Source organism: Garra rufa, chromosome 5, assembly GCF_049309525.1.
Source record: "Garra rufa chromosome 5, GarRuf1.0, whole genome shotgun sequence".
In the NCBI taxonomy this organism is placed as follows: domain Eukaryota; kingdom Metazoa; phylum Chordata; class Actinopteri; order Cypriniformes; family Cyprinidae; genus Garra; species Garra rufa.
Genome location: NC_133365.1, coordinates 31,778,575 through 31,802,702, shown reverse-complemented (window position 1 = coordinate 31,802,702; position 24,128 = coordinate 31,778,575). Strand labels below are relative to the sequence as shown.

Genomic DNA, 24,128 nt, shown 5'->3' with positions numbered 1-24,128 from the left:
GGAAAGCATTCATTGGCTCTGGCCAAAGCTGTGACGCACACTCATGTTGTATTCAGTATGGATGCTGCTTAGTACACTGCTACCCACCACTGTTACAAATACCACCGATTGGCCTAAAATGATCATCTATGAGCGTTATTTTTGCTTCTGTCTGAGAGGTAAATGTTTGTTCTTATCTTTCCTTCGGTTAAAGCGGAGTGTCACTATTTATTTTTCAAGATACCTTCATGTCGGCTCAGCGAATGAATAGTGTCTTGCAGCCCGAGTGAAAATATGGCCTGTTTATTATTTAAGATTGATGTTAAACAGGATTTTGCTGTTCGTCGATGACAAGTAGAGGAACTGTAAAGTTAGTGTGTTGAAAAGCAGAGTTACCAAAGATGCAAAAATATACTGCTTGTTTGGTTTTGAGATACTATTTTTAAATTCAGATAAATAGTGAGGCCAATTCATATTAATATTACTGTTTTCCCCTTTAATTTCGCATTTCTGGTCAAGCTAACGTTACTTTTCGTACGGAAAAACCTATTCACAGATTAATGCATCTTTATGATGCAGTATTGTGCATTTCTGCAGTGTAACAGTCATACGGGGTGAATGCATCCTTCTCAGTCGTGCTAGGCGCATGAAACAGCACTTTTGGGCTCCTGAGAGTTTCAGGCACAGACTCACAGCTGCTCACTGCTAGATATCAGCCTCAGTTATCTTCTTTCGTTATTATATACATATATATATATTAGGGCTGGGCGATTTGGCCTAAAATCAAAATCTCGATTAATTGAACATTTTAACCCGATCACGATTAATGAACGATTATTTTATTCATTTATAAAACTATATTTAAATAATATTTTTTTTTTGCCCTCATAGTTCACTGACAAGTTTTGTACAGTAAATATGCTCACATATTACAAGTGAGAGATTTTTGAATGAAGGGTGCACACACTAACTACTATCTATGATTATTTATTGAACATTAGTGTTGAACAACTGAAATTAAAGCACACATTGCTTAAAACGAAAAGTCACATTTTTCTTAAATTAGTGAAAATAAATAACTTGCAATTAAATTATTTATAAAATAATAATAAATATTAAAAGTAGAAAATAAGCAGTATCTCTTCTAAATAAAATTACTCTTACGTGACTCCACACGCAGTAGTGTTTTTAAAGGGAAAGTAATTGAAATAATTGACCTGGAAAAATTTGATCGATTATAGGTTCTGAATGTCGATTTCGATTACTTTTCGATTAATCGCCCAGCCCTAATATATATTAAATATCATATTCAGTGATGGCAGGGTTTTCTCCTTTACGCTGATACTGACACTGTAAGTACATTAAAAGGTTATACTTATAGAGACAGTTCAACAAACAATGAACATTCTGTTATCATTTACTCAGCTTGATGTTTTTCCAAACTTGTGTGACTTCCTTTCTTCTGTGGAACACAAATAGATGTTACACAGAATCTTTTTGCATATAATTCAAGTGAAACAGAAGGCTGAGTAGATGATTTCATTTCATTTTTTAAAAATGTTTATTGTATTGATGCTGTGTAGAGCGGTACCAGTAGATCTCAAAGTGCTCTTTGTGCATTGTAATAGAGTGAGGTGAAAATCAATATGACTGACAGTGGGGATCTTTGTCCTCACTTGGACTCTATCGGTGAAGTTACTAAGGAGGAACTGATTCAGAAATCAAAGGTTAGAATTGCTTTCGCTAATATTTCAGTCTTAAATGTGTTATGAGTACTGCATATTGAATTTCAACCCTGTTTTTACTCAAGGGCACATGTCAGTCATGTGGAGTAGGTGGACCCAACCTCTGGGCATGTCTACAGGTGTGGAGCCTTTTCCCAAGCAAATATTTATGCCCAGAAGATTTTTTTAAATTCATAACTGTTACTATTTTTTCCTGCTTTCCCCACAGTGTGACTGTCCCTATGTAGGCTGTGGAGAATCATTTTCTGATCACAGTACTATACATGCCCAGGTGACATTCTTACACAGTCAATGTTTCTATTCGGTTATTATCCATATCAGTTCCTCTTGTTCTTTTGTACATGTGTGCATCTTATTTTTACTTTTTCCAGGCCAAAAAACATAATCTGACAGTAAACTTGACCACATTCAGGGTGTGGTGTTATGTTTGTGAGAGGGAGGTGTTTCTGGAACCAAAGCCTGTTACTCCTGTATCATTTGCTCACCGATGCAAACCGCAGGAACAGGTAAAGTTGTCTCACAGAAGTGTACACTTTTAGCTTTTTAGCACTGTGTAAACATGATTAGTTTTGGGGGTAACGCATTACAAATAACACCAGTTACGTAATAATTTGTCTAAGTAACTTGTAAAGTAATGCATTACTTTTTTAATTTACAAGAAAATATCAGAGTTAATTTTTAAATAAGTAATGGCAGTTACTTTGTTTTAACATTTATTGACTGACAAGTCTTCTGTCCCCATGTTGAGAGAAATTGGAAGTGCAGAGACGTTGTGTGCGCTGTTCTAGACTATGAATTAAATTATTAATTATTGCTGAAGAGTGTTGAATCTTCTTCTCCTGTGTTCTACTGTACAGACATGAATTTACTTTTCCTTCAGCCTGAGACTTATTCATTTCCTCTGGTGTAAAAGGCTTTTACATTTGCTAAAAATTTAAGTTTTTACTTTAAAAATATCTTACTTAGGCACAATAATTTATAAAGCACATGTATAATACAGGAAGCATAATTCTCTTGCTTTTTCATCCACAAGGATCCTCTTCCCCAAACAACATGTCACCCATTAAAAGCAGTGCCTATCGCAGTGGCGGATGAGGAAGGCTCAGAATCTGAGGAGGATGAGCTCAAACCTAGAGGTATAATTATGTTAAGAGGAACCTAGCATACATTGCATGGCATTTCAAATTCTCCTTCTTTTTAAGTCACCTAGACTTTGAGGGAGAACATACACTACTGTATAAATATTAAAATTGATACGTTTTTTTTTTCCAAATGTTTTCGAAAGAAGTCTCTTAGGCTGCACTTATTTGATTGAAAAACAAAATTAAGTAAAAACAGCATTATTTTAAAATATATATGCCATGTTCAATTTTAATTTATTGTAAATGCAATTTATTTCTGCATTTATGCGTCTTTGCTAAGTACAACTATTGACTTTTTAAAAAAAGAATTCACAGTATTCCTCAAGCATTCACAGTAGTGGTCAGTAGTGGATTTTTCAAATGATCTTTTCAGTAACCTTTCATGTCCCGTTTATACATTTTTAAAGGAAAAGATTGAATAATGTCTTGAACAAATAACCAGTCAATTTTGTTCTGTTCTCTTAACATGAAAAGGCTTAAAAGGATTTACTCTTTCTCAAGACATCCTAGGTGTATATGACTTTATTCTTTCAGATGAAAACTGTCGGAGTTATAATGAAAATGTCCTGACTCTTCCAAGCTCTTATAATGGCAGTGAGTGAATGGGTGTTGAAATTTTGAAATCCAATAAAGTGCATCCATCCATCAAAAAAAGTAATATGCATATCTCCGGGGGTTTAGTAAAGGCCTTATGAAGTGAATTGATGTGTTTTGTGAAAAAATCCATATAAATTTTAATTATCTATATAAACCACTGTCATACGTGCATTCACAAGAGATCCAGTGAATAACGTAGGATGCAGGCGTAGCGTGAGCTGAGAAGTGACAAATGCAGAAGTGCAGAGGAGAGAGCAAAACAAAACACTCGTCATGAATTAGAGTACTAAACAAGGATTTGTAAAGAAAAATGTCGGTGGATTTCGATATAAGCCAAGAGGAGACTGGTTTTATTTTCTGTAAACAAAACTTGGTTCTCACCGGAGCTTATGCTATGTCAACGTCTTAAATTATCTGCTGGAATGCCAGTCTCTTGTGAACATGCTTACAACATCTGGCAGAAGCTAGAGATTACAATTTATAAAGTTTTAAATGTGAATATATCAAATCGATTTGCTTCAGAAGGCCTTTATTAACCCCTCGGGGGCCGTGTGGAGTACTTTTTATGATGGATGGATGCACTTTATTGGACTTCAAAATCTCAGCACCTATTCACTGCCATTATAAAGCTTGAAAGAGCCAGGACATTTTTAAATACAACTTTGATTGTTTTCGTCTGAAAGAAGAAAGTCATATACACCTAGGATGGCTTGAGGTTGAGTAAATCATGGGTTAGTTTTCATTTTTGCATGAGCTACCCCTTTAATGGAAGTAAGCAAGCTGAATTATATTTAATCTCATTGTCATTGGTTATGTGTATCGACTAAGATTCTGTTCTACACTCCAAAGGTCTCACAGGGATGAAGAACATTGGAAACTCCTGTTACATGAATGCTGCATTGCAGGCTTTGTCTAACTGGTGAGCTCACAACTTGTTGTGAAGCACAAATAAGCATAATTCCAACAACACAAATTGGAAGCCTGACTGATTCCACCGATTTATTTTACAGTACAGTGCATCCTGTCTCTTAAATTGACATTGGTTTTCCTGTTTCTTTCTCTTTTTCTCTCCAGCCCTCCTTTGACTCAGTTTTTCCTGGATTGCAGTGGCTTGGTCCGTACGGATAAGAAGCCGGCGTTGTGTAAAAGCTATCAGAAGCTAATCTCTGAGCTCTGGCACAAGAAACGGTAACAAGAACTGGCTTGCCAAACTGTTAACCTAGACCTGGCTGGTTCTAGCAAACTTACTATTGATATTGGTCCAATTTATCTGAATCCTATCATTCTCTGTTGGTTTCTTTTTGGATCTGTCAAGGCCAAGTTATGTTGTGCCCACTAATCTGTTTCATGGAATCAAACTGGTGAACCCCATGTTTCGTGGATACGCTCAACAGGTATGCAAAGCAGTGTTATTTAGTATTATTTATATACAGTACTATTATAGTAATTACTCATATATTTTAGTATACATTTAAGTTTGAGTTATTTTGTTAGGTGCTTTTTTTCATTTTTATTAGTTTTAATTTAATTAGTTGTAGTTTCAATAATTTTAATACTTCAACATGAACATATATCCACCTTATTTTTTTCCATAAGAGCGGGCGGGGCCATTTGTGAATGTAATAGATTTAATATATTTGTAAATTTAAATTTTGTCTGGCTTCCGGTCTCATCCGCGTCCAGCTATTTTTAGCTCTACAAAACAACTCATTTTGCTGCTTGGTATTGCAGACTGGTGTGTCTTACAATATTATTTTAATGTATTATCTTAATTATGAACACAATGGTTTGTAGTGCAAATAGTGTTACCTTTTACTGCACTTTGTTTTTCTTCTTGTTATTTCCCTACAACGGCTTATGAACCGGAAGTCTCACACATTACCAGAAAACAGCTTACTTCCGCATTGAAAAATAAGGTTGATAAGATTTTATTCTAATTAGTTGCCAACGTAACATTTAAAAAAAAAATTTAAGTGTACTTTTTTTTGTCTAACATTTATGCTTTTTTCAGTTTTTAATCGTTTTAGTCCTAGTTAACAGTAGCAACTCTGATATGAAGATTACCATGCAGCCTTTCAAAACTGTAATATTATCATATAAGCCCCATTTTATTTTTGTAAAGTACACAATTCTTGCATGTGTCTTTTTTAGGACACTCAGGAGTTTTTGCGATGTCTGATGGACCAACTTCATGAGGAGCTGAAGGAGCCTTTTTTTGACTGCAGTGGCGCAATCTTAGATGTTGAGCCTGACCGCAACCTTGACAACCGTAATCATGTAGATGGAGATCGAAGCCCCTCTGAAGACGAGTTCCTGTCATGTGACTCTGCATCAGGAAGTGAGAGAGGAGATGGAGAGAGGGCAGGAGAAGCAGAGCTGCTCATCCAAGATGAATGTGTGGGAGTAAGAGGAAGCGGAGGAATCTCAGAGAAAGAGAGGCTGAAGGAGAGAAGAGGAGAAGAGAAGACACGGGAAATGGATGAGGATGCAGATGTGGACACGGCTGCACAAGAGGGACAGGCAGAGAGAGAAACAGAAGCAACCACTATAACCACAAATGTGCCGACACCAGGAAATACAGGTGTGATGTTCTTATAGTCTTACACTTCCAAAAGTTTGAGGCCTGCAAGATTTTGTGTGTGTGTGTATTTGAAAGAATTCTCTTATGCTTACAAAGACTGCAAAAATACAGTAAAAACAGTAATATTGTGAAATATTATTTCTATTTTAAATACCTGTTGTCTATTTTAATACTTTTAAAATTTATTCCTGTGATGGCAAAGCTGAATTTTCAGCAGCCATTACTCCAGTCTTCAGTGTCACTTGATCCTTCAGAAGTTAAAAATTGTGGAAACCATGATCTTTTTTTTTAGTGTTCTTTAATTTATAGAAAGCTTAAAAGAACAGCAATTATTTAAAATACAAATCTAGTCTTCTCTGTCGCATAATTTAATGCGTCTTTGCTGCTTAAAAGTTAATCTTACTCACTCCAAACTTTTGAAAGTAGTGTATGTTTAGTAGTTTATGTATGTGAACAATTTTTTTTAAATATATATAAATCTTCTGACTTCCCGATCCCTCTTTTTCTTGCAGAACCTGATAATGAAGTTTCCATGCATTGTTCGTCCTCTCGTCCCTGTAGCCCCACTCACAATGTGCAGGAACTCCACTCCAGACTCTCTAGCAGCCCACCAAGATCCAGCCCTCTCAGAGCTGGACCTACTTATACATTCAAGAAAGGTTTGCATCTCATATATAGCTAAAGACAGCATATATGTAAAAAAATAAAAATAAAAATGTTGCACTGAATAACTGTCATGATTGTTTGTCTTACAGCTCAGATGCTCCTAAGCACCAAGAAGAAGAAGCAGTCCCGTTTCCGCAGTGTTATTTCAGATATTTTTGACGGATCCATTCTGAGCCTCGTTCAGTGTTTGACATGTGACCGGGTGAGGAAAGATGCATGGAGTTTTTTTTGTCTCTAGAGGGCACCAAATATATCAAATTACATTCATTACACACATTAACTGCAAGATAGTATATCGTGCACCATGTATTTTCTGAGAAGCTCCATTTTCAATTCAGATCACTTCTTGAAGAATACTGCAATGTGTAACTGCACAGTGTTCATATCATATAAACCAAATGTTATATAACTGTAGAATGGTATATTACAGTATGTGTGAGACTGTAGAAAGAGCAGTGTTTCAAAGAAAATATCTGCTTTTGTAGGTTTCAACAACCGTGGAGACCTTTCAGGACCTCTCTTTGCCTATTCCGGGTAAAGAGGATTTGGCCAAACTCCATTCCTCCATCCACCAGAGTGCTCCTGTTAAAGCTGGTGTCTGCACAGATGGCTATGCCGCCCAGGGATGGATCTCCTACATTATGGATTCTATACGAAGGTATAGTGAAAGAGTAATGGGGGCAGAGAATGATCAAGATGTGGAAAAAGCAAAATAAGCCCTTGATAATTAATTCCACTACATTTAAAAAAAATTGTGTTTGGTAAGAGTGAAAGTAGTTTTGAAAGTAATTTGATAAAAAACAAAGTTTAAAGGCATAGTAACCCAAACCTCAACCTCACCCTCACCCTCATGTTGTTTGTCTTTGTTCATCTTTATAATGAAAATTAAGATTTTTTTAATGAAATTTGAGTGCTTTCTGACCCTGCATTGACAGCAACGCAACTACCACGTTCAAGGCCCAGAAAAGTATTTTGCAGTTTAATGATGAAATAAGTATTTGATCCCCAAAATCAGCAAGATTTCTGGCTCCCAGGTGTCTTTTATACAGGTAACGATCTGAGATTAGGAGCACTCTCTTAAAGGTAGTGCTCCTAATCTCAGTTTGTTACATGTGTAAAAGACACCTGTTCACAGAAGCAATCAATCAATCAGGTTCCAAACTCTCCACCATGGCCAAGACCAAAGAGCTGTCCGAGGATGTCAGGGACAAGACTGTAGACCTACACAAGGCTGGAATGGGCTACAAGACCATCAACAAGCAGCTTGGTGAGAAGGTGACCACATGCGATTATTCACAAATGGAAGAAACACAAAATAACTGTCAATCTCCCTCGGTTTGGATCTCCATGCGAGATCTCACCTTGTGAGTTTTAATGCTCATGAGAACGGTGAGGAATCAGCCCAGAACTACACAGGAGGATCTTGTCAATGATCTCAAGGCAGCTGTGACCATAGTCACCAAGAAAACAACTGGTAATACACTACGCCTTGAAGGACAACTGCACTGCATCAAAGGGACGATGGACGGGGCCATGTACCATCAGGTCCAGGGCATTGATGCCAGCCAGGGCATTGAAAATGGGTCGTGGATGGGTATGACCTAAAGCAGTGATTCTCAACTCCAGTCCTCACTGCTCTGCACATTTTGTATGTTTCTGAATCTGACACACTCAGTTAAGTTCATGGATCTTTCTCCTAACGAGCTGATTATCTGAATCAGGTGTGTTAAATGAAGGAGACATACAAAATGTGCAGAGCAGTGGGCCTCGAGGACTGGAGTTGAGAATCACTGACCTAAAGCACACGGCCAAGGCAACAAAGGAGAGCCGCAAGAAGATGCACATTGCGGTCCTGGAGTGGCCTAGCCAGTCTCCAGACCTTAATCCCATAGAAAATCTGTGGAGGGAGCTAAAGGTTTGAGTTGACAAACAATAGCCTTGAAACCTAAATGACCACCAAATGACAAAATCCCTCCTGGGATGTGTGCAAACCTGGTGGCCAACTACAAGAAACATCTGACCCCTGTGATTGCCAACAAGGGTTTTGCTAAGTCAAATGCCAATCAATTTATAACTTTTTTGAAGTGTTTTTTTTTTTCAGGATTTTTTTGTAGTTATTCTGTCTCGCACTGTTCAAATAAACCATTAAAATTATAGACTGATCATTTCTTTGTAAGTGGGAAAACGTACAAAATCAAACGTACAAGATCAAATAATTTTTTTTCCTCACTGCTTAAAAGCTTAATGTAAAAATTTTTAATTGCCCTGAAAACAAGCACTGATCTTTTAATATAAACATATGTGTTTATACAGGTTTGTAGTGTCCTGTATTCCCAGTTGGTTTTGGGGCCCAATGGTAACTCTGGAGGACTGCTTGGCAGCTTTCTTTGCTGCTGATGAGCTGAAAGGTAAGCACCATCTGTCATCATGTTTGGCATTTCTGAATGTGCAATTATAAATGATATTCATTAAAAAAATGTCCACTGCTTGTCAACCCTTGGTTGAAGTTTATTTTCTTTCTGCTGAACAGGAGACAACATGTACAGCTGTGAACGATGTAAAAAGTAAGATTTCTTAAAGGATGTGTTACATGTTAAAATGTAGTGCTTACTATGCTGTATAAATATTTAATGTTATACTCTGAATAGTGCTTATGGTTTAACAGCCAAATTTATGCAGTAGCTGTGGTTTACATATTTAGATGATGAAGCGTGACCTCATTTACTCTGTTTCCCAGATTGAGAAATGGTGTGAAATATTGTAAAGTTCTGCGTCTGCCAGAAGTAAGTATAACCCCCCTTCATTTCAATCTGCTCATTAACTGCATTACTACCTACTGCATTACATACTACATTGACTTTTCAACAGAGCTTGTATTCCTAGTGAGTATGTTTGTGTGTCATCTCCTCCTCAGATATTGTGCATTCACCTGAAGCGTTTCAGGCATGAAGTCATGTACTCCTTCAAGATAAATAGCCATGTGTCATTCCCATTGGAGGGTTTGGATCTTAAGCCCTTCTTAGCTAAAGAGAGCCCTTCTCAGATAACTACCTACGATCTACTGTCTGTCATCTGTCATCACGGCACTGCTGGAAGTAAGTTACTTCTGTTTAATATTGCGAAATGTAGCAGGAGCTTTGGGATGTTGAGATGTGAACTGGCATTCATTCATCACTGGCGCTTTTCCCAGATGAGAATTAACACATTATTTTGTTTGTAGTTTTATTTGAGTGAAATGTTTTTTTTTTGTGTGTGTGTGTGTGTGTGTGTTTTTTTTTCTTCTGCTGGACAGGTGGTCACTACATAGCATACTGTCAAAATGTGATCAATGGACAGTGGTATGAGTTTGACGATCAGTATGTAACAGAAGTGCACGAGACAGTAGTGCAGAACGCTGAAGCGTATGTTCTCTTCTACAGGTACACTTCTTCTTTTGACTCTGAAATGGTTGAAAATAGCACACTAAGTAATGGTTTTCATCATGAAACTGGAAATTCATGCTTTTTTGAAGTGTGTCTTTTAAAGATTTTATAACTAAATTTCCCCATCATTCTTCCCAATCATTTAGTTTGCTTAAACCCTGCCCTTTTGCTTACATTCATAAGCTTGTATTCAGATCTGCCTCAGGCTCCTTTTACACCAGAATGCAAAAGAAAAGATCTGTCTCATCTTAAAAGATTAGATTACTTCCAGAATAATTTACTTAAGAAAAATTTCCTGATAATTTACTCACCCCCAGTCATCCAAGATATTCATGTTTTTCTTTCTTCAGTTGAAAAGAATTGAAGGTTTTTGAGGAAAACATTCCAAGATTTTTCTCCATATACTGGACTTCAATGGTAGCCAATTGGTTTGAAGGTCTAAATTCATGATCGCAGACGAAAAATAATTCTTATCTACTGAAACAATCTGCCATTTTATAAAAAATATAAATGTGTTTTTAACCACAAATGCTTGTTTTGCACTAGCTGTGCGATGTGCAATGTATCAGTAGCCTAATAATAGTTTTTTTGATTCTATATGGAGTGGGTTGCCCATTCATTGAAGTTGCATTGTTGGCATCACATGACTTGCTGTGGACCATAATGAATGAACAGAAAAATACAAAATCATTTGGATTGATTCCAACAACGTCTATAATATTGGTATTTGTTTTATGACATGGATTGAAAGTGAAAATGGTCATTTTATGTCAATTTCTTTCTCTTTCAGGAAGAGCAGTGAAGAATCTGTGAGAGAGAGACAGAAAGTTGTCGCTTTGGCTAATTTAAAGGAGCCCAGTCTGCTGCAGTTCTACATCTCCAGAGAATGGCTCAACAAGTTCAACACGTTCACTGAGCCCGGACCCATCACCAACCACACTTTCCTCTGTCAGCATGGAGGTACAATCACACACAAATACTCTTGTGTGTATCTGAAACTCCTTCAGATTAGACTAATTTGAAGGTATAGTTCACCCAAAAATGAACATTCTGTCATTAATTACTCACCTTCTTGTCGTTCTGAACTCGTAAAACGTTCATCTTCGAAACACATCTTCGATGAAATCCGAGAACTTTCTGATCCTCACTAGACAGCAACGCAACTACCATGTTCATGGCCTAGAAAGGTGGTAAGGACATCATTAAAATAATCCATGGGGCATCATTAGTTCATAACTCATCCAGTAGTTCCACTGCTGTCTGGGCAGGGTCAGAAAACACTTGGATTTCATAATATCATAATATCAAAAATATCTTAACTTGTGTTCTGAAGATGACCGAAGGTCTTACGGGTTTGGAACGACATGATGGTGAGTAATTAATGACAAAATGTTAATTTTTGGGTGAACTATACCTTTAAGTGCATTTATGAAATATTAATTTGCTTACAGCAAGGTTTGTGTTACAACAAGCTCAGAAGAGTTTAGGGGGGAGTTGTGGGCGCACTGCTGAGACTGTGCTGTGCTGTGATTGACTTTAGCTAGTAAGTAAACAGATTTACTGGCTGATAGCTTTGATGTAAGCTGGTGCAATATGGATGGTTTAAATCATAAGAACAATAGGCTGGCCCTAACGTTTTTTTATTTTATTTGCCTAAGATAGGTGACATAAAAGAACCAATTCAAAGACACACAGTCTTATAATGTAAAGGTTTGTGTTTCTTCATCTTTGTTTTCAAGAAAAAATTTGAGCCTGTTAGAACTCACACATCTTTATACAGCTTTTCTTCCCCTCAGTGGAAAATTTCCCATGAGATGTTTATCTAGAATGGCTAAAGTTTGTTTTTTCCCTCCTCTAGAGCTCCATGTGATGACTCATGTGAACCTCTTAATTACATTAAGCCACCAAATTCAGTGTATAAATGTTTGTGTGTGAATTTTCTGTGGTTTTCAACATTTCTGACTCTATTCAAAGACCATCCTATATAAAACTAAAATATATTATACTTCTGCTGTAATAAAAACAAATAACTCACAAAAATATAATGTCAGTTTTAGGGCTGCAACAACTAAAAAATCGATTATTATCGATAACGAAAATCGTCGACAACGATTCTCATTATCGATTAATCGGGTCCGCCCACAGTGCACGTAAAACTTCAGAGAATTACGTCAAATTACAGCACTGAATGACGCATTGCTATAGACACAATGCATCTAAATTAGGAAACAGAATGAGATGCTGCAGGAGAGTTACGTGATCCCAAAACATGAGAATTTTAAACTTTAAGCTAATAGCGTAATGGCTTGCCCTTTGAAGCGCTTTGACAGATCCGTTTGCATCCTCAGCATGAAAACTTTCAGTTTACTGTCATATCCTTATCTGTAAATGTCACAAATTCACACAAGCATTTCCATTTATGCATAAAAGTCCATTCTGACAGTCTGTGTTAAGTTTAAATCTTTACTGAATGAGCGTGTCAGACTGGAACACAGACAGGGAGACAATTAATACTCAATATTTAATACGCACAAAAACATTCATTGTGTTGAAACACCTGTTGTTGAATGTTAAATTTAGATTTAAAATACAACATGTAGTGCACGTATATAAATGAGGTTCAAACATTATTAAACATGCGTATTTATTTTAGCAATTCTGTCAGTGAGCCTACAAAACGCAAAAATAAATAAAAGAAATAATACATTTAAAATAAGAAACTAGCCTAAATAAGTGTTAAATAGGCTATTAAACAAACACTCGTTCCAAAAATTCCTAACAACCTCGACAGCTCATCAGAATTACTGGCCCAAGTCTGACTGGAATCTGTCTTTTTTTTCTCTTTCTCTTCCCCATTGCACAGCTGCTGTTTTTAATAACAAAGTAATTACATTTATTTTCGTTTCTTTTTAGTTTATAAAGTTAATTTAGAAATATATTTGGAACACGTTTTGTTTGTGAAATTCAAGTTTTTGTTTTTTAAAGTAACGACCAAGCGGCCAGTGGCAGACAGATCAATTTAGCCTTCTCAAGTCATCACAATTTAAATTAAAATCCATAGATATAAAAAACTTAAAGCATATCACAATATTAGTTTAATCGTTTAACCAAGATAAATGTGTGCTATTAGGCACATATCCAATCGTTTGTGCGGAGAGTGAAAGCTGGAACTGGCTTTGCACGACATGGAGGCACCAGCACTATGTAAAACTTCATTTTTTTCTCATAAAGTTAAGAATAATAAATTTACTTTAAATCATTACTTCACTACTATAAAACAAAATAATTCAAATCGGAAACAAAACTCTTTCATTAGCTATAGGCCTAATCCATAAAGATTTAGGCATTAAAAGCGCGTCCAGTGAGCAGATGGCGAGTCAGGATCGTCAACTTCATCTTTGCGACACTGACTCAGAAAATACTAGTTTATTAATAAATAATTCAAATATCTCCTTACTTTCCCCCCGGCACATTCATGGTAATTGCTTTAGCTGGGGCTTTGCGGCCAGTTTAAGCTTACTGCGTGCATTTGAACGCAGAACTCTGCTGAAGGCATTTGCGCTCGCTGCTGCTGCTGCTGTTGGCAGGACACTAAACACCGCCACGGCAGAATAAATAGCAGAAACACTGTATTTTATGCTTGTTATAGTGTGTTTTTCTTCAGATATTTGTGTTTTCTCTTTATTAGGACAGGTGGTCTAATAAATTGTTAAGCGCTGTGTTTTCATAGCATTCAAAATGTGGAATAGTGTGATTTTTGCACACACACACAAAAAAGGAATTTTTAAACCAACTAATCGATTAATCGAAAAAAATAATCGGCCAACTAATCGATTATAAAAATAATCGTTAGTTGCAGCCCTAGTCAGTTTATTGTTGTACATCTTCATTTTCAGTATTTCAAATTAAATTTATTAAATAAAATGTTCACCTTTTGTCCCGCATGTCGCATACTGAGAAAATCTCCCGCGTTTTCATTGGTCTATTGGTTTTTAATGATCATATTAATCAAACGGGCATGCATTCTTTTGCCTTTTTAAAAAAAGCTTTTTATTTATATTCTCACTTCATTTTAACCGATGCAGCCTTCAGACGCGACTTTCTTCTTGTTTTAATATATTCTTTGAGGCTGTTTCTACGGCATTGTTTCAATGACAAATGCCTAGAGGGCATTATTGTAATTCGGGGGCGCATCAAAATGCACAAGCACAAATCTCTTCTCTCGCAGGTGGATTCTCTTTACTTTCACACAAAACGGACACGCTTTATCTCGCTTACATGTGCGCACTCAGAAACATAAATAAGCACATGGCAATGGATGTAAACCAGTATTAACATAGCATAACAGTAGAAAAGTATCTGTCTCACAAGCAAAGTCACATCTATGTCCCGTAACAGATCTATTGCCAGGTGGTCACCCTACAAGTGACACAATGAGCTTCTTGATTTGCTTGGCAGTTATGACCAATAGTTAATTTTCAGCTTAGTAAATGTATGAATGTACATCAGTGGATTCATAATCTTTTTCACTTTGTAAGCAGTAAAAACTTTATTTGGGTGTATTTTTGTACAGGAATTCCTCCTACTAAGTACCATTATGTGGATGATCTGGTTGTGATCCTTCCCCAAAATGTGTGGGAATACCTTTACAACAGGTGAGTCATGCATAGCAATATTTTCTAACTTTTTTAGGAAGTTCTTAGGACATTTGCCATCTTGGTGAAATATGGGATGACTTTTGAGCTTTTTGATCTGGTGAGTCAACAAAACCTCCAAAAGTCCAACCCTCAACTAACAAAAAGCATATGGAGTTCAGTTGGTTCAAGACATCTGATGTCATGTGTAAAGAACTCCACCAGCAGTGCAATGTAAACATTGCCGAGTTATGTGTTTGCTCTTTTCACTCACCATACTTTGAGTGTTTCTTCATGTTTTGAAACATTTTTCACAGGTTTGGGGGAGGCCCGGCTGTGAATCACTTATATGTGTGCGCCATCTGCCAAGTAGAGATCGAGACTTTAGCCAAGCGGCGGAAACTGGAGATAGACACCTTCATCAAGGTGAGCAAATTACTTCTAGCAACATCCAAGTACAGACAAATGAATGCCTGCTTGAGTGTTGCTGACTTTGTAGCCCACTTAAAAGTATACAATGAGATGCTACCCATCACCACAACACTCATTGTGAATTACAGATAAGGAGGAGGCTTATTTGAATACTGTTTTCTAGGTTATGTCCTCAGATCCACAGTATTTTTATGTAACATTGTTTGGAAACTCTTCCTGGAAGGAGCATAATGTTCTTGGAAGTGTTTGGTGCTCGTAAAAGCCAGAACTGATGAAACACAGACTTCATGCTGGACAGATCAAGGGTGTGATCTGCATTGCAGACTTATCAGAAGTGCAGCATCTGGGAGATGCATCTCTAGCTTTAAATCAGATTTGTTTTAAAGCTTTGGAAAGATCTGGAGGTCATGTTTGAAACTCAGCAGGTTTGCGAGGGGCACATTAGAGTGAAATAAAAATGTTGAAATTCTCTGATTGGTTGGAGGGAGTTTGATAATCTTCACATCTCTCTGTTTCTCTTTCTCTCTCCGTCTATAGCTAAATAAGGAGTTTCAAGCTGAAGAAGCGCCTACAGTCATCCTGTGTATCAGCATGCAATGGTTTAGAGAATGGGAGAACTTTGTGAAGGGCAAAGACAATGGTACCGTCTCATACAAACAGAGTAATGCACATCTCAACAAATATATGATACGATTAAATTTTTTTTTTAACTGAGAAAATGTGCAGCAAACTAAATGATGTAATCTGTGGCTTATATTGTGCTACCATTGTGATGTGTTCTGTTTGTATTCGAACAATTTTACAGTGAAATCAGCATATTTTTATGGAAATTGAGAATTTATTACAATTAATTTATCCTTGCACATTTTTTTTATTTGTGTGCCTTTGCAATCTTTAATCAAAAACATTTAACATCCCCACCCTCTTACAATGATGTCTCATCCCTGTTGATGTGAGCGTGAGGACTGGGTAATAAGGTTTCCAATGGCCAGAGTTACAATCCCTCCCCTCCAGCAACTTGTCACTCACATGATCGCAATAAGTAGCCAATGACAACAGTTCAATCAAGGCCTGATAGACAAAAGTTTCACAGTATTTAGTTTTTTTTTTTTTTTTTTGGTCTTATTTGAGATGCACTTTTGCTCACATTTACATCATAATAGGTAAGAAAAATCAATCACAATTTCTGGGACATGCCGACTTAATGGTTAAAAATGAAATTTCTGTCATCATTTACTCATGCTTTATGTCATTCCAAACCTATCCAAAGATATTTTGGGGAAATAAAATTCCATTGACTTTTTTTTTGGCTAAAATCATTGCAACATTTAAAAAAAAATCTTACTGATGTACTTTTCCTGTGTTTCAGAGAAAAGAAAAAGCATACAAGTTGAATGACTTAAATGATTAGAGAATACAATCCAAAATACATTTTTTTCTGAATTTACTTACCCCTTTGTCATCCAAGATGTTGTTTCTTGAAGAGGTTGCAAGATGTCTTTCTTTAGTCGAAAAGAAATTAAGGTTTTTGAGGAAAACATTCCAGGGTTTTTCTCCATATAGTGAACTTCAATGGGGATCAGCGGGTTGAAGGTCCAAACTGCAGTTTCAGTGCAGCTTCAAAGGGCTCTACACGATCCCAGTCGAGGAATTAGGGTCTTATCTAGCAAAATGATCAGTCATTTTTTTTTTTTAAATAAATAAATAAAAAGATATACTTTCTTCTTGCCCTAGTTCGACGTTGCATAGTCACATTGGAAAGGTCAGGCATGACGTAGGTGGAAGTCCGAAGGAAAAAAAAAAACACGTGTGACCTTTCCAACATGATTACATAGCGTGTGAAGATGCACATGCGCACCGCTGAGCTAGTCCAAGACAAGCATTTGTGGTTAAAAAGTATCTAAATTAAATAAATAAAAAAACGACCAATAATTTCACTAGATAAGATCCTTATTCCTCAGCTAGGATTGTGTAGTGCCCTTTGAAGCTGCATTGAAACTGCAATTTGGACCTTCAACCTGTTGGCCACCAGTGAAATCTACTATATGGAGAAAAACCCTGGAATGTTTTCCTCAAAAACCTTAAAGGAGAAATTCACTTCCAGAACAAAATTTACAGATAATGTACTCACCCCCTTGTCATCCAAGATGTTCATGTCTTTCTTTCTTCAGCCGTAAAGAAATAGTTTTTTGAGGAAAACATTACAGGATTTCTCTCCATATAATGGACTTCTATGGTGCCCCCGAGTTTGAACTTTCAATATGCAGTTTAAATGCAGCTTCAAAGGGCTCTAAACGATCCCAGCCGAGGAAGAAGGGTCTTATCTAGCGAAACAAGCGGTTATTTTCTTTTATAAATTGTACAATTTATATACTTTTTAACCTCAAATGCTCGTCTTGTCTAGCTCTGCGTGTACTCTGTGCATTCCAGTTCAAGGCTGTTAGGGTATGTCGAAAAACTCCAGTCTCATTTTCTCCTCTTATAAAACAGCGATGTAGAAAGTTTTTAAATTTGAAGGAGAAAATGAGATGGGAGTTTTTTTTTGACATACCCTAACTGTCTTGAACCAGAATACACAGAGTACACACAGAGCTAGACAAGACGATTTTTTCTTTAGAAAATAACCAATTGTTTCACTAAATAAGACCCTTCTTCCTCAGCTGGGATCATTTAGAGCTCTTTGAAGCTGCATTTAAACTGCATTTTGGAAGTTAAATCTCGGTGGCACCATAAAAATGCTCTATATGGAGAGAAATCCTAAAATGTTTTTTCTCAAAAAACAATTTCTTTACGACTGAAGAAAGACAGACATGAACGTCATGGATGACACGGGGGTGAGTACGTTATCTGTAAACTTTTGTTCTGAAGTGAACTTCCCCTTCAATTTCTTTTTTGACTCAAGAAAGAAAGACATGAACATCTTGGATGACATGGGGGTGAGTAAATTATTGGGAAATGTTTATTCTGGAAGTGAACTAAATCTTTAAGAATGAGTAAATGATGACAGAGTTTTAATTTTTTGATGAAATGTCCCTTTAAGACTTTGTGTAAAATATATCTCAAAAGTCCATGTTACATTTAGGCACATTTTTCTGATATTGCAGTACTCCCCAAAAATAGTGAACAACGTGGCTCTGAAACACATTTAAAACATTGTTCTATTTGTTTGAATGTTTTGACCAGCCTGATATAGCAACATGGACTCAACCAATGGCGGGATTTCTTGTTACCTCTGCCAAGACCACCCTCTGTATTTTTAAGGGAATGTTTGCTTATGGACTGGAAAGGTCATTATTTTTCTCATCTCTCCCTCCCTCTCTCTCCCCCTGGTTTAGAGCCTCCAGGCCCCATTGACAACAGCAAGATTGCAGTTATGAAAAGCGGACATATCCAGCTTAAACAAGGTATGTTTATGCATCAGACTGACATGTCTGTGACTCATCTTGTGTTTCAAAACTTTTTCTGACTCGCACGTGTGTTTGTATGCAGTTTATTACCTATGGCTTTGCTTGCAGGAGCAGACTATGGGCAGATATCTGAAGAAACGTGGCAGTACTTGTTAAGTATTTATGGCGGTGGGCCAGAGATTGCAGTGCGCCAAACCATCAGCCCCCCAGACACTGACACACATGGTGAGAGGAAGATAGAAGCAGAGACAAGAGCCCTCTGAAATGGTAAGAGTAACCACAAAAAAAGAATTTAAACACCAAACTATGTATGTTATGTGTTCTATTGTCCAAAAGATTTTTTTTTTTGCATTTTTATTTGCATAAAGAAAAATTAACATGTAAAAATTCAGCAAATTACCTCATATACTTAGTCAAACCAAAATTTATTTAGACACCTTCAACATTTCTCATATCATCAGTTTATTCACTATAGTTTAGACAATGGTAATAAAATATGACAAGAACTCAAGAGTTAAACTGTGTCGGAACAAATTCGTCTTGATAATGTCAGATAACTTTAATAGAAAGGTACAGTATGTAATGGATTACAATCAACCAAAAATTCTAACAACTCTTAGTATGACAGTATTTACACAACTATCAATACTTTGTTGACCAATTACCAAGCAATGCTTAATTTGGTTCAGTCTGTGGTGTAAAAAGGTTGCATTAGCAAAACATGGTCATGTACGAAGAATTTTTGGGTATAATATGGCACAGTTTACATTATTTCACTATCATCATAAATAAATAAAATGTAAATGTCCTGCACCCACAAGTAAAAAATATCAAAAATTATATCTGCCGTCTGATTCATTTTTGGTTTGAAAGTATATTAAATTGGTCAAAATTGACAGTAAAGGCATTTATAATGTTACAAATGATTTCATTTTTTTCTATTCATCAATTAATCTTGATAAATTATTCAACATTAGTAAGGCTAGTGTTTCTTGAGCACTAAAGCAGCATATTGGAATTGTTTGAATAAACAGTAGTGAATTTCTTGTATTCTATAATAAAATGTCAAATCAAACCCTTTTTATACATCCTCTAGTCTGAGAAAGTGAAGTTAGTTCTGAGAAAAAAATGTAGCATCATTAATACCAGACAAGTTGAATCAGTGTGTGGCACAGACTGGTATGGTGCAGACAAGCTGATTCATCACAAAATAAATGTATCACCCTTGTGTGTGTCATAAGAGAGTTACTGTTTGAAATGAAACAGTTCTTCGAATCTTTGTTTCATCTTCATTAAAATAGTTGTATCAATAGATCTGGTTAAGGTCTTGGTTAACTTTCAGGTGGATTTTGGTGTAATATGTAATGTAGTTTTAATAGTGTGTTTGAGAAATGGTAACATGATTATAATGACATACTTTACATGAAAAATGTGGTTAATAAGCTAAGAACTTGTTAAACTACTAACTTGATGTTAACTTTAAACTAAAAAATATATAAATTATATAGGAATAGTTTAGAGCTAGTACAATTGAATTCAAAAGTTTACATATACCTTGCAGAACCTGCACAATGTTAATTATTTTACCAAAATAAGAGGACTTATACAAAATGCATGATATTTAGTACTGACCTGAATAAAATATTTCACATAAAAGACGTTTACATATAGCCCACAGGAGAAAATAGTAGTCAAATTTCTAAAAATGATCCCGTTTAAAAGTTTACATGCACTTGATTCTTAATACTGTGTTGTTACCTGAGTGTATTTGAACCCTTTCCGACAACGACTGTATCCAAACATCCACTGATGCTCCAGAAAGAAAACTAAAACACAATGCATTAAGAGCTGGGGGTGAAAACTTTTGGAATTAGAAGATCAGGGTAAATTTAAATTACTTTGTCTTCTGGGAAACATGTAAGTATTTTCTGTAGCTTCAGGGCAGTACTAAATGAAAAAAGATATGATATTTAGTAGGGATGCAACAATACAGTTAGTCCACGGTTCAATACGTACCTCGGTTTTTAACCACGGTTTTCGGTTCGGTTCGGTTCTGATATCTTGCCACTTCAGTGTGGGTTTTTTTGGAACAAATTAACAAAATACTCCTGTAAACCTCAGCACACTAGATAAAGTGTGGTTTAGTATGTGTCTGCTTAATTTTTCTTTTGAGAGAGGTATAATTTTTTTGATTTTTACGCAAAATAGAATGGGTTTCATTCATACTGGATGCCAGAGGGCGCCCTTGTGCTAAAAAAGAAAACACATATGCATCAAAGAAGTAGCGCTAATAACGTTCCGTTCCAGCTTCTCTAATATGGATAAAAGCATCGTCGCTATTGCTGTAACTTATTAAAAACAAGATATAAAGGTAAATGTTTTGAATGATTAAATCTAAGGACAATAAACACTCGTCTGTAATAATATATGGTTTATCTGTGTTCTTCAAGCCATCTCGGGTATTTTCATAAGCCATTGCTAATCGACATACATTGAATATGAGTATAGAATTTATCGTCTGCCTCATTCTGTGATGAGAATCCACATCAGATCACAACATAAGGAAGTTATTTCAAACACTCGACTGATGTTGTGAATTAAAAACAAGTTATAATGTTTTTGTGACTTGTTTTTATAACTTTTGTTGGACAACAGGTTTAGAAAGGCTTATCATTGCATGTCATTAGAATGGAAGATGCTCTGCGTGTTGCGTTATTTTTTTCAAATATAAGAGGGGAAGCGTTTTCTCATTTCAGCACATGAAATCGTGGGCAAACATACAGCAAATTCCAAGAGAAATAAAAGGAAGGAAGATATTTAGATGCAAAACCGAAAAACCGCAATTCACAAGCGCGTATTGAACCGTGGATGTCGTACCGAACGGTTCGATATTATATTGAGTATTGCGACATCCCTAATATTTAGGCAAAATAAGAAAATTGTAAACACTCTATTCCGTTCAAAAGTTTACATCCCCAGCTCTCAATGCATTGTTTCCTTCTGAAGCATCAGTGAGTGTTTGAACCTTCTGTAATAGTTGCATTTGAGTCCCTCAGTTGTCCTCAGTGTGAAAAGATAGAACTCAAAATCATACAGTCATTGTTGGAAAGGGTTCAAATACACAAAAATGCTGAAAAACCAAAGAATTTGTGGGGCCTGAAGGATTTTTCTGAAGAACAGCAGTTTAACTGTTCAGGACAAGCAATGGACTCGTGAACAACTATCACTAAAAATAAAAACTGTTGTGGATCATTCAGGTAACAACACAGTATTTAAGAATCAAGTGTATGTAAACTTTTGAACAGGGTTATTATTATTATTTTTTTTTTTATAAATTCAACTATTATTTTCTCTTGTGGACTATATGTAAATGTCTTTTATGTGAAATATCTTATTCAGGTAAGCACTATATAAAAAAATAACATGCATTTTGTATGCTCCCTTTTATTTGAATAAAATAATTAACATTTTGCAGAGTCTGCAAGGTGTTTGAAAACTTTTGACTTCAACTGTATACTCTATCCTTTAAAATTTAATTTTTAAAAAAAATGTAGTTATACATTATACATTGTAAATAGAAGTATTTTTTATGTCTCTAAGATGAATTTTAAAGGAAAAGTACAAATAGTGTTATTTTCTTCCTGTAAAGTCATCCTAGGGGACAGAAAACCTCCCAAAATAAAATAATCTTATTTAATAAGACATGAAACATTCAGTTGTTATTGATAGGTTTTCTTTGTTTCTTTGCTCTGTCGTAGGTACTGAAGACCCATGTGTGGATGACCGTTACGCACTACGCTTACATTTCTCACAAGCACTTCGTGAGCATTTCTGTGGATCCGCTATCTCTGACAGAGCTCTCCTAGTGTAGGAAGGGGGTCTTATTTATTAAGTGAATAAATCTGTTATCAGACACACGCATAAAACATATTTAACATTCATGAACAAACTTCATTCATGTGCGCTGGTGATATGCTTGTCTCTGTTGTCAGTGGGACTAAGGGCAGTGACGTAAGCCTTTCTCAGTAGTGCAGAGGTAAATACATAATGCATCACGCAGGACACATTCAGTCTTTGTTAGAGCTCTTTGTTGACGTCTACCTAGGCAAAATAAGGCTTGAACTTAGTACCTGCATGTTCAAAGAACCTTTCTCTGCCACCCAACTCCACTATATCACAATAATTCACACTAAATAGTGATGAAATCAGGCATGTTGGCACTTTTTATGTTTTTTTACGAGTAATCAGTGAATCATAATTGTGGTGAAGGCTTAAGCTGTTTCACTATTTCACATCAAAGTGAGTTCTGTTTATGTTGCAACTCACTTCCTACCTCCATGATCTATGAAAACAATTTCCGTCAATACTAAACAATCAAATGTTCATGTACACACTAGCCACTACTTTTTTTTTTTTGGAGACTATAAGAGGGATAAGCTTTGATATTGCAGATATTTGCTTTGGAAGTTATGATTCAGGCATTAAAAATAAAAGTAACAACAGGCTGATGTTATAGATGACTTTGCCTTTTGATGTTGATAGTAAAGTTTTCTTTTTAATCTAGGACTGTTCAATGCTACTAAAATTTGACTCTCATCACAAAATAAGATAATATTCAATATTATAAGCTCAGGATGTGTGTGTGTGTGTTTTTTTTTTTCTGCCATTAATATTACGTTTTGTTTCAATGCACTTTAAAATCCTCTGTTTTGGCATAGCTCCATGCTCTGTCCCAATCAAAGGAAGTGAATCTTTCCCACATATCCCCATTTCAGTCCCCCAACTCTGACACAGGGTTACGCAAGCTACTATATTTGTTCAGTATTAATGGTCTTCAAAATTTTCTCCATTTCCTCAGACTGGTAAATACATAACTACTTACTCAACTGCTTAATGTGTGGTCTGTTAAAAGCTGCACCATTTATATGTTAGTGTTTTAATGATGTAGCATCATGGCCCCAAATGAAACTAACATAACTAAACTACATTTCTAAGGGAATGTGCAATGAGGTGTATCAGATTTGTTAGAAATGCTACTAGAATGCTAGTCTTTTCAAACATATTCTTTGTACATAATAAACTGTAACAGTTTTTATTTATGAATGTCTTCTTTTCTCATAAGCAGGTCAGAATTGTGCAGAATTGCTGAGTTGTGCATAGGACAATGTTGTCTGTTACAAAACTTAAAATTTTAAGGTAACTTCTGATGTAATGTCTTTTTAACTTTAAGATATGGTGATTGAAATGTTAAGATCTGTCTGATTTGACAAATAGAAATAAAGCCTGTTCTTTCTTCAGAGTGTCTAATTCTTTCATTTTATTAGTTTATATGTGACCCTGGACCACAAAACCAGTCTTAGTTCACTTTCAAAACAAACATTTACAGATAATGTACTCACCTCCTTGTCATCCAAGATGTTCTTGTTTTTCTTTCTTCAGTTGTAAATAAATGATGTTTTTGAGGAAAACATTTCAGGATTTCTCTCCATAAAATGGACTTCTATGGTGCCCCCGAGTTTAACT

At 35.9% G+C, this 24,128-nt stretch overlaps 1 protein-coding gene across 2 annotated transcripts; it reads left to right on the top strand.

The window, feature by feature from the left end:
• Window positions 1-53: 53 nt before the first annotated feature.
• On the top strand, window positions 54-23,902 carry usp20 (ubiquitin specific peptidase 20). Of its 2 annotated transcripts, none has more exons than XM_073840246.1 (25): window positions 54-158; window positions 1,608-1,706; window positions 1,790-1,843; window positions 1,933-1,995; window positions 2,096-2,230; window positions 2,758-2,860; window positions 4,313-4,382; window positions 4,538-4,651; window positions 4,779-4,857; window positions 5,615-6,044; window positions 6,557-6,703; window positions 6,800-6,912; window positions 7,196-7,368; window positions 9,024-9,118; window positions 9,241-9,274; window positions 9,448-9,493; window positions 9,625-9,805; window positions 10,003-10,129; window positions 10,923-11,092; window positions 14,706-14,787; window positions 15,084-15,192; window positions 15,736-15,838; window positions 18,534-18,602; window positions 18,714-18,872; window positions 22,364-23,902. In XM_073840246.1, exons 2-24 carry the CDS (start codon window positions 1,626-1,628, stop codon window positions 18,866-18,868), a joined length of 2,733 nt encoding a protein of 910 aa, XP_073696347.1. In that variant the 5' UTR covers window positions 54-158; window positions 1,608-1,625; the 3' UTR covers window positions 18,869-18,872; window positions 22,364-23,902. The 2 variants fall into 2 exon arrangements, with proteins under 2 accessions (XP_073696347.1, XP_073696346.1); XM_073840245.1 differs by having other exon boundaries at window positions 15,736-15,859.
• Window positions 23,903-24,128: the final 226 nt, after the last annotated feature.

Coding starts and splice junctions, on each gene's coding strand:
- usp20 (XM_073840245.1), top strand. CDS start 1,626: ATGACTGACAGTGGGGATCTTTGTCCTCACTTGGACTCTATCGGTGAA. Junction 2,861..4,312: donor GGATGAGCTCAAACCTAGAG/GTATAATTATGT, acceptor TACACTCCAAAG/GTCTCACAGGGATGAAGAAC. Junction 4,383..4,537: donor TTGCAGGCTTTGTCTAACTG/GTGAGCTCACAA, acceptor TTTTCTCTCCAG/CCCTCCTTTGACTCAGTTTT.